This window comes from Hemiscyllium ocellatum, chromosome 24 (assembly GCF_020745735.1).
Source record: "Hemiscyllium ocellatum isolate sHemOce1 chromosome 24, sHemOce1.pat.X.cur, whole genome shotgun sequence".
NCBI classification, from domain to species: domain Eukaryota; kingdom Metazoa; phylum Chordata; class Chondrichthyes; order Orectolobiformes; family Hemiscylliidae; genus Hemiscyllium; species Hemiscyllium ocellatum.
This window is the reverse complement of record NC_083424.1, coordinates 28,928,895-28,941,405: the sequence shown is the minus strand read 5'-3', so window position 1 is coordinate 28,941,405 and position 12,511 is coordinate 28,928,895. Positions and strand designations below refer to the sequence as shown.

Sequence of the window (12,511 nt, the reverse complement as noted above, 5' to 3'; positions counted from 1 at the left end):
TGGCAATGCCTCATATGTGACTACAAAGCAATGCAATCATTATTAAATCAAAGAGTCAACCTGAGGCCCAATTGAGCAGTGCATCTCATGACCCAATTTTCTGTCTGGAGAATGAGCAAACTATTTGGGAAAGTCTTTCGCATTGGCGGCTCACTGACGGTATAACAAAGTGCAATAAATGCAACAGCATAGTCCCTCAGTGATTTCTCCAGGAGTCAGCTGCCCCAACTGCCCCTCCACTCAACTACAAGTAAAACAAAACCTATCTTCACTATGTCTATCCTGACCACCATCTTGCCTGTTATAATACCAAGTCACAACCAAATGGGCATGTATAATATAATTTCTATACTGTTTAGTAATGATCAATTATTTCCAAAGAAAGAAGAGTTGTTGTTTGGTACTCACTATTAAAGATGAAGAGCTGTATTACTCTTTAATTGTTATTCAAAAATAATATAGTCCATGAAATTAATAAGTCTCACTTCAGTTGATGTCCCTATGTCAAATGGAACATTCTGTTGCAATAATCTACATACTGTCTCTTTCCATTGGACTCCCAATTCCCTAAGTGCTGGGCTTGTTATGAATCATATGTTATGGCCTTGTCACTAGCAGTGCTTGCAAATCACCCAACTCCCTGTTAACTCAAGGAATATACACCGTTGATGTGAACAATACTACAGGATTTAATTGAATTGAAAGGTTATAAAGCAAATATGCACAAATAATTCATGTCATTAAATGTCAAACATTCAAGCAGAGTGCTGAAAAATGGAATTAGAGTAGATTTAGTTGAGCTTTGGTGGTACATTGATGGACCTCTTTTGTGCTGTATGACTCCATGATTTATAAAGTCATCATTTTGTGAATCATTAAAAATTGTGTATAGATCAAAAACAGTGTAATTTTCATAAGCATTTCAGTACTGTTGAACATCAGTAACTACTAATGTCATCTTCTGTAGACTTTATTCATTTTAACAGACTCAGGCGACTGACTGTGTGGAGTTTGCACGTTCTCCCCGTGTCTGCGTGGGTTTCCTCCGGGTGCTCCGGTTTCCTCCCACAGTCCAAAGATGTGCGGGTCAGGTGAATTGGCCATGCTAAATTGCCCGTAGTGTTAGGTAAGGGGTAATGTAGGGGTATGGGTGGGTTTCGCTTCGGCGGGTCGGTGTGGACTTGTTGGGCCGAAGGGCCTGTTTCCACACTGTAAGTCTAATCTAAAAAAAAAATCTAATCTAATATCTCACTGCTCAACAAGCTATTCTTCACCAAGGTAAACGCTGGCCTTTCCAGTCTAGAAACGATCCACTATCTTTGGCTGAAAGCTTCGACACTGCCTGGAGAATTCCACGAACACTTTCCTCTTTCGTTAGTGGTGCCTGATGAAATTACATTTTAAAAAAAAGGTTAATTTAGGGATTACAGTAAACACAAAGTATAAATTTCTTAGTCTTTCACAGTGATAGTGAGTGGTGAGAGATGGAGGAATGTGAAAATAAGAAGGAGAAATTTAAAGTGGCTGGCTGCCAGACAGGATGTTAATATTTGTCAATGAGGAAAACATCACAGCTCGGGAGCGGAATCTATTTTGCCAAGACTAGGTAATGCTGGATCAACTCTCAAACCAGTGTGAAATTGCCAAAACCTAGAAAGCTTGGATAAAACTGAACTAAGTAACTCTTCTACCCCTCCTCTGATACTGTGGCATCACTAGAACAGCCCGAGGACGATGACACAAGATGTAGTAACAAGGTGATATTTTCCCCAAAACCTTCAAGGAACATATGGACAGAACATAGGCCTTTGGATTTTCCTGAGTCAGGATTATTCCACAACCTATACCATACAATCCATAATCAGGGGAGACAAAAGCAGCATTTTTAAACAAAGAAATTGTAGAGTTTATTCTTGGCATCAGGTATTAGAATAAAGTTTGAGGTAAGGGAGAGGAGGAGGAAAGTGTGACAAAATTAACTGAAAAATAATACTGCAAATTAACTATCCAAGAATTAGATATACCAATTTAAAAAAAAGGATCTAATACTCAGAAAGGATGCAACACCCAATGTCCCAGTCCACGAGATATGATCATCATTATAATGATCTCAGTTATTTATTTCCTTTACCTTTTCACCACCCATATCTGTTTGGACCCAGCCAGGGTGCATTGAAACACTGATAATTCCATGAGGTTTTAATTCGTTCGCCAAGCACTTGGTAACCATATTCAATGCAGTCTGGTTAAAACAAAATCATAAAAATCAACAATAATAACAGTATCAACAACAGCCATCTCAGGTGAATCATAAGCCATGGATTTCCTCAAAGACATCACAGAACATAACTAGGAGTATAGAATCACAGAACCCCTACAATGCAGATAAAAGCCATTTGGCCTATCAGATCTGCACTGACCCTCTGAAGAGATCCCACTCAGACCCAAACCCCCATCCTATCCTCATAAGCCAGCATTTACTGTGGCTAATCCACCTAGCCTACATATCCCTGAACACTACAGGGTAATTTAGCATGGTCAATCCAACAAACTTCTACATCTTTGTACTGCGGAAGAAAACATGAGCACCTAGCAGACACTCACACAGACACGGGGAGAACGTACAAACTCCACACAGTCACCCAAGACTGGAATTTAATGTGGATTCCTGGCACTGAGAGTCAGCAGAATCCATATAACATTTTGTAGATTCTGACTTTGGAAACTGGATAGGATTAAGGGCGATTTAGCAAATTTTTGACCCAAGCTGCTATCTGAAAGAAGACAGAAGATGTGGTTGACGGGAAATGTTCATCTTGGAGTTCAGTTACTAGTGATATACCACAAGGATCTGTTTTGGGGCCACTGCTGTTTGTCATTTTTATAAATTACTTAGATGAGGGCATAGAATGATGGATTAGTAAATTTGCGGATTATACTAAAGTCAGTGGAGTTGTGGACAGTGCGGAAGGACGTTGCAGGTTATGGAGGGACATATATAAGCTGCAGAGCTAGCAAATGGAGATTAATGCAGAGAAAAGTGTGAAATGATTCACTTTGGAAGGAGTAAGAGGAATACAAAGTACTGGGGTAATGGTAAGATTCTTGGGTGTGTGGATGAGCTGAGAGATCTGCAAACTAATCCATTTGCAATAGTTTCTGAAAGTTGCCACCCAGGTTGATACGGTTGTTAAGGCAGCATAAGGTGTGTTAGCTTTTATTGGTAAAGGGATCGAGTTTCAGAGTCATGAGGTCGTGTTGCAGCTATACAAAACTCTGGTGCAGACGCAGGTGGAGTATTGCATTCAGTTCTGGTCGCCACATTATAGGAAGGATATGGAAGCATTGGAAAGGGTGCAGAGGAGGTTTACCAGAATGTTGCCTGATATGGAGGAAAGATCTTATGAGGAAAGGCTGATGGACTTGAGGCTGGTTTTTTTTGCTACAGAGAAGAAGGTTAAGAAGTGATTTAATAGAGACATATGAGATGATCAGAGGATTAGATAGGGTGGACAGTGAGAGCCTTTTTCCTTGGATGGTGATGGCTAGCACAAGGGACATAGCTTTACATTGAGGGGTGATAGATATAGATGTCAGAGGTAGGTTCTTTACTCAGGAGAGTAGTAAGGCCGTGGAATGCACTGCCCGCAACAGTAGTAGACTCACCAACCTTAAGGGCATTTAAATGGTCATTGCATAAATATATTGAGGATAATGGAATAGCGTAGCTTAGATGGACTTCAGATTGGTTTCATAGGCCAGTGCAACATCGAAGGCCAAAGGGCCTGTACTGTGCTATAATGTTCTATGTTCTAGAACTCCTGTGGCACAGTGCTGCCAGATTCGGCAGGGTTTTGGGCCCTGTCGCTCAATTGCCCAGTTTTGCTGGAGTAATAACAAAAAAAAGTTAGTTTTTGTCATTTTTATTAACTGGAATTGATAGCAACTTCAGAGGCCTGGACATAACAGTGTCTGGATTTCTGCACTATCTGTATATCACTGTGTTTACACTTCACCATTAGTGCACTGACCTGGTTCCCATATTGTGCAATTTCTAACACAATCGTGAACTAACAAGAACTTTCACTCTAATGCTTAGTCTGACTGTAACAATCCTCAACAAAGTTGCATCCTGTTGAATGAGATGTAATTTTTCTTTTTAAAAGTGGCATTCAGACATCACAGGTAGGGTTTGCCCATCGCTAAATGCCTATAAATTGAGAGGCTTGCTAGACCATTTCTGAGAGCATGTAAGAATCAACCATATTAACGTGATCATTACCTTGTTCATCTTCATTTTAGCTTCCATCTTAACACAAATCATAGTTAGTTAACTACCTGAAACTTTAATAAAAAGTGAAGGTTTTTAAACTTCCTGTTTTACAGTCTGTGAATACAGTATTTCAACTTGATTAGTTGTATACCAGTTTGTTGGCATCACTGATGAGAAATGTAAAGACATTGTCTTGATTTGGCAGAAGACTCAAACTGAAATGGAAATTTCCAACATGAAGGTTGTTACACCTTTGTGGACAGTTTTCTTCACAGTCAGCAGTGACCAACCTTGTAAAATTTTGATCACTGTACCTATAGCAGTAACATTTCAAGATTAATCCTACTGTCCTTTAATCTTTCCGTAACCCTTAGTCCTCCTACAGTTCATTTATTTGCCTTTCAGGTCCAGCACTACTCTAATCTAGACTTAAATCCTTCAACTGTTTCTGCCAATAGTTCCTGTCCTAGTGTCAAGTCTATATAATTTCTAATATCTGGTGTTATTATGGCGAATTGATGGTGTGCGATTTGTAGGTTTTGATATCTTTACAAAAGAATCAACAGCACTTAAACTTTGATTTAAACATTCACATTTATCATTACTTGCTGCTTCTGTTCTCCATGATCCGACTTAGCCTGTGGCATTTAACATTTAACATATTCTGTCTACCTGCATACACTTTCAGTTGTTACAGTAATGTGATAACATTTTCAGAAAACAGCTTCAAGGACAAGTGGTTCACTTTGATACTGACTGATTAAATCCAGGGCTGAACTGAATGCCAGACCAATGAGATGAAGTCTCTAAAATGTGTTCGGGGTGCTAGATACAGGGGATCCAATCATAACAATTCTTAAGTAGCAATTTCACTAAAAGAAACGTTGAGTGTGGAAACCAAAAAACCTACCACGCCTGAGGGCAAGGTTCAGACATGTCAAGAAAAGTAAATGAATTACATTATATCTAACTACGTTGCATCAGTGGATGCTGAGATTGTTTGAAAGAAATACACACCGCCAGTTTATAGTTCAACAGGTTTATTTGGACTTCCAAATAAGGACTATAACCTTGTGTTGTGTGATTTTTAACTTTGTCCACCCCCATCAAACCAGTATTTCCATATCATGAAAGAAATACAAACAATTTTATCATCAGTAGTATAACCAAGCAGAACATTTATTACCTAGCACCTCATGCAGACAAAAAAAAAGACATTCTTTTCATGTCTTGAAAGAGGTATAGACAATAGCCAGTACAACTGATAAATTGTAAGTTCCTTTACACAGGCAGTTCTTTTTATTTCTGACTCATCATTTTTATTGTGTGTGTGTTGGAGTATACTGACCTTACTGGCCCGATAGGCGTATGCAGTCCCACTTTTGTCATTAAACAGCTCTAAGGAGGCCATTATCGACGACATGTTGATAACTGCTGCTTTAAATTCATCATTCAGGCACGCCGCTTTTTGCAAAGATGGGAGCAAAACCTGCAGAATAAACAGGAGTAACAGCATTAGTGAAAAATAGAAGTTGGAGTTGCTTTACTGAAAAATGATTTCAAATGAAAATTTTTAAAAAGTTATAATAGGGCATTACCACAGGTGAACCTCTTTCAGGTTAAGCTCAAAAACTTTATAAAGCAAGTTAATGAGATGTGGAGTGCTAAACAATAATGACAATGAATGAGGATAACAAAGGATAACTTCATCTGTCACTGCTATATTCTTCTCATCAGTGCGTTCATTTACCATGAGTCAAAAATAACTTTAAAAGAGATATGACCAGACAAGACAAAAATACATCTGAAATATGTAGCTTCTGCAGTGTATTTATAGAAGCTTTGCACATTTTACACAGCACTTCTTCTCTCAACCAAGCCTGACCCTTTAAGTGCAAAGACATCGATACCTTGCATTTGCCAAACCAATCTTTATTGATATTACTAAAATTCTGGGGGAGACAAAAGGCAAAGAAATGTGAATGCTGAAAATCTAAAATTAAAATAGAAAATGCGGAGGAAGTTCAGTTTTTCTGGCATCATCCACGGAGAGAAAGGGATAGAGCCAGTGGCCTGGGTATTACATGTCTGTGCGAGATGTATTTCCGTGGGGTGATGGTGGTAGAGGAGGGAGGAATGACAGCCATCAGATAGGACAACCCATCGTCTTATACTCACTTGGGTCCACACCTATCATATATAAAGAAAGGGCAACTGATCTTCTTAGTAAGCAACATAGTTTTGGGAAAGAGTGAGCAGGAGAGATGGCAGCACACTTTGGAAGATGCTGTTTATCCTTCACAGCCAACCCCTCTAGTGGAGAGTATATTCCCTTCCACCCCATCTGAACAACCTATTTCAATGATTACTAATTATGACTTGATTAAGCAGGTGAGGATTTCAATTGTATTATGCATAGTTGTGGTTAGCTATAAAATACTTTCTGTAAGGAAGAATAACCATATGGTCCAGGTCAAAAGTAAGGTCTTGGCTTTATAACTTGAACAAATACAAAAAAAATGGTATTACCTTGGTTAGCATCATTGGTCCAACAACATTGGTTCTGTAACTGTTCATCATTGATTCAGGAGTAATTTCATTAAGGGCTCCACTATAGCTGGCGCCAGCATTATTTATGAGCAGATTTAGGCCATTGTTTTCCAATATCTTCTCAGCCTGAGCAGCACACTCTTGAATGCTGCCAAAATCATCAACATCTTTGAAACATCACAAAATAAAGGGTTAACTTGGATGTTTATACTGCATTTTCTCATTTCTAATGCAACTCATCACAATGCAGTGCAAGTGACACAGATACTTGGCACTTCCAACACTCCTGTTACTTTGCAAATTGAATGCTTGGAATGTAAGCATTTACATGTAAATGTACATTTTTAGTTGAATTATGCTGAAAAGGATTACTGCCTTGCATATTTATGACTGCAGAAGTACTTTTTATATACAGTTTCCCAACAAGAAGCCACTATTAACGCGCACACCTCTAAACAAGTGTTCCAGGTGACATTGCCAAGCTGATCCTACTCCCTGATGTCTGTATGAATGCAAATCTAGATGAGATCTCAAAGCAATAGGACCAGTTAATTATGCCCTAAGAATATCCATGCAGACTTATACAGATACATGTTGGCAAATGTTGGGGCCTTACTGTTCTGTATGGTTCAGTAGCTTTATATTTTAATTAAATGAGGTTAGTGATGGTAACAAATAACGTAATTTGAACTCGATGGGCCAAATGGCCTGCTTCCACATTGTAAGGATTTTACAGTCTGTGATTTACAATTGGAGATTAAGAGTCTAGGAGCCACACTATCAGCAGGAGAACACTGCCTTCAGTGAAATACACACCATAACTGTGTACACTGTGAGAGAACACTATGTGCATGTATGGAACAAGTTACCAGATGAAGTGGTGGAGACTGGTACAACTACAGCATTTAAAAAGGCATCTGGATAGGTACATGAATAGTAAAGTTTTAGAGGAATATGGGCCAAGTGCTGGCAAGTGGGGCTAGACCAGTTTAGGTACCTGGTCAGTACAAACAAGTTGGACTGATGGGGCTCCTTCTGTGACTGCATAACTTGTGTGCTGGGAATACTGTAATATCTTGAATAATGCTTGGAGATGGCTGTAACTCTGCAAAGTTGGGTTTACACCTCACTGATAAGACTGGCTATCCTTGTGTGAGCAGGAAAATAAACAAATGTAAACCTGTTTCATTAGTCTTATCAATTTGTCAAGTTTTATAACAAAATCAGAAGTCATATGACACTAGGTTATAGTCCAACAAGTTTTGGAGTTCTTTAGGCGAAATAAATATGTTGGACTATAACTTGTTGTCATGTGACTTCTGACTTTGTCCAATCCAGTTCAACACCAGCACCTCCACATCGTGGCTAATGAGTTTTATGACAACTGAGCATAATCATATCCTATCAATTTACACTTACTTTCTAATATTCCCATGGTGGTTATTATGTTTATAGTTTTGTCTTTTTTTTCCTTAGCTTCCAACATTTAATTTCAGACTATTCTCTGTTACCATGTTCTGTTTTCGAAAGTTAGGTCATAAAAATAAGAACCAATCTTTATCTGCTTTTACATTTATTTGCAGAGTTGAAAATTGCAAGCACACACCCATTAACCTAACAGCCACAGTTTTAGTCTCAATATTTCAAATGGGTTCAAATGAATCACCATTTAATGTCCATAATCAACATGCAATTACAAGGAATAACATAAAGAGAAAGAACTACTAACAACATCAGCCAGCACAGGGACGAGGAAACTAAGTTTTGTGGTCAACTGCTTAGTGAGAATAGTGTCAAGAGGTCAATGATGGGTCTCAAAGACACAGTGAAATGAGAGAGGGACTGAAGGGAGATTGTTCTTTAGTTCATTTCCTATCTCCCTTCAGTTTTAAGGTACTTGTTAATAATATGCAATTGTTCACCTGTGCTCTTTTAAAAAGATTCTCTGTACTCATTCCAACATCACAGGGCTAAGTATTAATTTAAATTACCTGTCTCCAAAAAGCCAATGTCATAAATTAGCTAATCATTAATACCATTAGTACCACTAATATGAGTATGTGTATTTATTGAATAAAAGAGGAGACTTTTTTTCATCCAGAAGGTTTGTGGGCGGCACGGTGGCACAGTGGTTAGCACTGCTGCCTCACAGCGCCTGTAGACCCGGGTTCAATTCCCGACTCAGGCGACTGACTGTGTGGAGTTTGCACGTTCTCCCCGTGTCTGCGTGGGTTTCCTCCGGGTGCTCCGGTTTCCTCCCACAGTCACAAAGATGTGCGGGTCAGGTGAATTGGCCAAGCTAAATTGCCCATAGTGTTAGGTAAGGGGTAAATGTAGGGGTATGGGTGGGTTGCGCTTCGGCGGGTCGGTGTGGACTTGTTGGGCCGAAGGGCCTGTTTCCACACTGTAAGTCTAATCTAAAAAAAAAGGTTGTGCAATTCTGAAACTCACTGCATAAAAGATGTGAACCCTCAACCCAGTTAAGGTATATTTAGATGAACATTTGAAATGGCATTGCATCAAGGCTATGGAGCGAGTGCTATCTGACTCTTGTGGGCAGCACAGTGGCTCAGTGATTAGTACTGCTGTCACAGTGCCAGGGACCCAGGTACAATTCCAGCCTTGGGCAACTGTCTGTGTGGAGTTTGCACATTCTCCCTGAGTCTGCGTGGGTTTCCTTCAGGTGCTCCAGTTTCCTCCCACAATCCAAAGATGTGCAGGTCAGGTGAATTGGCTGTGCTAAATTGCTCATAGTGTTAGGTGCACTAGTCAGAAGGAAATAGGTCTGGGTGGATTACTCTTCGGAGTTCTTTCTGTACTGTAAAAACTCTATGACTCTGACATGAATTTCATTATGTACTTACATTAAACTAGTAAGTTCAATGTATAAATTTGCTTCCTGACAAAGATGATTTCATTTATGTATATATAAATAAACATTTTTACATGTATGAATGTTTAAGTTTAAGATGGAGCCCTCAGTTAAAAAAATCAGTGTGTAGGAAAATGTACAATACTTTTTTAATTAAAATCACTAAAGCATCATAATACTCACCCAACTTAAGCACTTTTATGTTTGGGAAGCTCTTTGCTAGGTTCATGAGATCCTATTGAGAATAGAGACATAGACATTCAAGTCAAAAATCCTCTTAAGAAATACATACGAATATAAGAAATAGGTACAGGAAGTGGTTACTGGGTCTTGTGAGCCTGCTCCAGCATTTGATAAAATAACCACCACCCCGTCCCCATCCTAAAATGGAGTCTATGGCCAAGAGACAAAGTCTGTCGGTGAATTGAAGTTAACGTGTGTGCAAGCGTTAACAGATCAATCAGGTCCTTGAGCCTGATTCAATGATCAACTAAATCAGGGCTTATTTATACATGAAGCTCCATTTATCCACTCTTGCTCTGTGTCTTAGCGTCCTTACCTTACAACATTTATTGTAAAAAGCTTCAATTAATGCAACATCATGGGTTTTGAGGAAAAAAATTTCATATTGCACTAACCTTGATGTAAAAAATTATTTTGTCCAATTTTTCTCCAAAATACACTTTATCCATAAAGTTTATAAAATTATACAGCATGACTGCTCAAACTTGACACGATATAAAGGTTCACACCAAATCAATTGTTCCAAGACAAAATGTTACTCACTAAATTTTTGATCAGACGATTTTATAAATCAGTTATGTGTTATTGCATGTTAACCATTTATGCTGAGGGTCTTTAACCAGTTTCCAGCCACTCTGTTTCCTATGGTCGAAAAACTTGAGACAGTAGTTGCCCCAGCATTAGCGCATCCCTTTAAATATAATCTCAGACCTTAGGATGTGCCAGTCTGTGACACTCAAATCATTAACAATGGAAGACGAACATATTTCAGCATACCAAAAACTATATTTCACCCAATTGGCAGTCTTCCAACTGGAGTGGATATTAATATTGGCGCGCATTCCTCGGATTAAATCATATCACATAATTCCTATGTCATACAGCTGCTTGGAATGAATCTTTTAAAAAATGAAATTTCTTTCTGTCTCTTCCTTAGTAGGTGTGTAGGAAGGATTTGGCTGGGAAGGCTATTATTAGCACGGAGCTAGATGTTAGTACTCATTCGAAAGTTCTGGTGAGGAATCAATTTGCCAAATGACTTTGACAGCACGTTTAGAGGGTGTCACGGTGGCCTCACAGCACCGGGGAACCTGGGTTCGATTGCACCCTTGGGTGACTGCCTGTGTTTGCACATTCTCCCTGTGTCTGCGAGAGTTTCTGATAACTATGCTGGTTTCCTCCCATTGTTCACATGTGTATACATTAGGTGGGTTGTCCATGCTATAAATTGCCCATAGTGTGCAGGCTACGTGGGAAACGCAGGGACAGGATATGTCTGGGTGGGAATGCTCTTTGGAGGGGGCCGAATGGCCCACTTCCACACTGCAGGGATTTTGTGAACCATCCAACAAGATCCACCGTCCAGTTTTCCCAAAAGGCGTGGGAGATGTTGTGGGGCCCGATGGCTGACTGTTTAGATAAACTGACAGCAAACTCCAACAGAATGAAGTCTTTTTATGGCAACACAACAACCGGAAATACCACTTAAAATCTGTTGGGATATTTATTACAACTCTAAACACGGCAATGATTCCCGACCATTTCCGTCGCTTTGTAATTTTCTTTCCAGCGTGTAAACACAACTTTTTTAAAACTTATTTCTATCACTGTTCTCGGGCAGGATAACAGAAAAGATTGACAATGTGAAGAGATCAGAAAGAAGCGGAGACCCCGGTACTGACCTGTGCTCGTGTGCTCTGAGGGTCCCTGCAGCCGGCCAGCAGGTAGCGGGGAGGCCGTTCAGCCCTCGCCAGCTGGTGGACTAGCTCCAGGCCGAGGCCACGGTTCGCGCCGGTCACCAGGACCGAGGTCAGCGCCCAGTTCTGCATTGCTCTGGCCCGCGGTCCTCCGCTCTCCGCCCGGCAGCGCTGCGAGACACTCGCCGTCAAAGCCGAATGACTCACTCACTGCCCGCACGATAGCAGCAGCAGCAGCAAAGGGGGAGGAACTTCACCAGTGACTACAAACACGCCCAGCTTCAGTTCGGAATACACCCTCCCTCAGAGTTTTTTCTTCTCTCTGTATTTGCATCTTCCTCCACCTCAAATCATGGTCCAGTATCCTTTAGAATCCCCCTCCCCTCCCAAAAAGTGTATTTTTTTAATTCGAAATCTTCAGCAATAAGGATTCTCCCTTAACTTCTCCCCACTGTCCCTCCACAGGTCTGAACCCGGAAGGGTAGCAGCACTGAGGTGAACCTCACAGTTTAGTTTTGGCTTTGCTGTCAGTTTTGTCGAAGGTTTCTAGGCCTTTAACAGACTTTCTTGCTGCATCTTACCAAACTCACCTCATTAACTATCCAGAGTTTAGATCAGAGTGGTGCTGGAAAAGCACAGCAGGTCAGGCAACATCCGAGGAACAGGAAAATAATTAACTACCCATCCTGGCTGTAAGGCACCCTTCTTATTTGATACTAGCCCTCTCCTACCACTCCCCACTCCTGGAACAAATAGCCATTGCCAGGATATTCTGAGATGGATCGGAATCACTGGGATCTTTGCCACCTTTAAAAGGTGATGACCTCAGGTTGGGGATCATGGGGAAGTGTAGCAAGACCATGGGATAGCTCTCAG

General features: G+C 40.3%; 1 protein-coding gene across 1 annotated transcript; it reads right to left on the bottom strand.

Annotated features, from left to right (window-relative positions):
- Positions 1–671: 671 nt before the first annotated feature.
- On the bottom strand, positions 672–11,867 carry LOC132827346 (C-signal-like). Its single transcript, XM_060843999.1, has 6 exons — positions 11,621–11,867; positions 9,879–9,930; positions 6,803–6,990; positions 5,622–5,762; positions 2,132–2,242; positions 672–1,384 (listed from the first exon to the last, which is right to left on the bottom strand). Exons 1-6 carry the CDS (start codon positions 11,765–11,767, stop codon positions 1,271–1,273), a joined length of 753 nt encoding a protein of 250 aa, XP_060699982.1. The 5' UTR covers positions 11,768–11,867; the 3' UTR covers positions 672–1,270.
- Between the last annotated feature and the right edge of the window lie 644 nt (positions 11,868–12,511).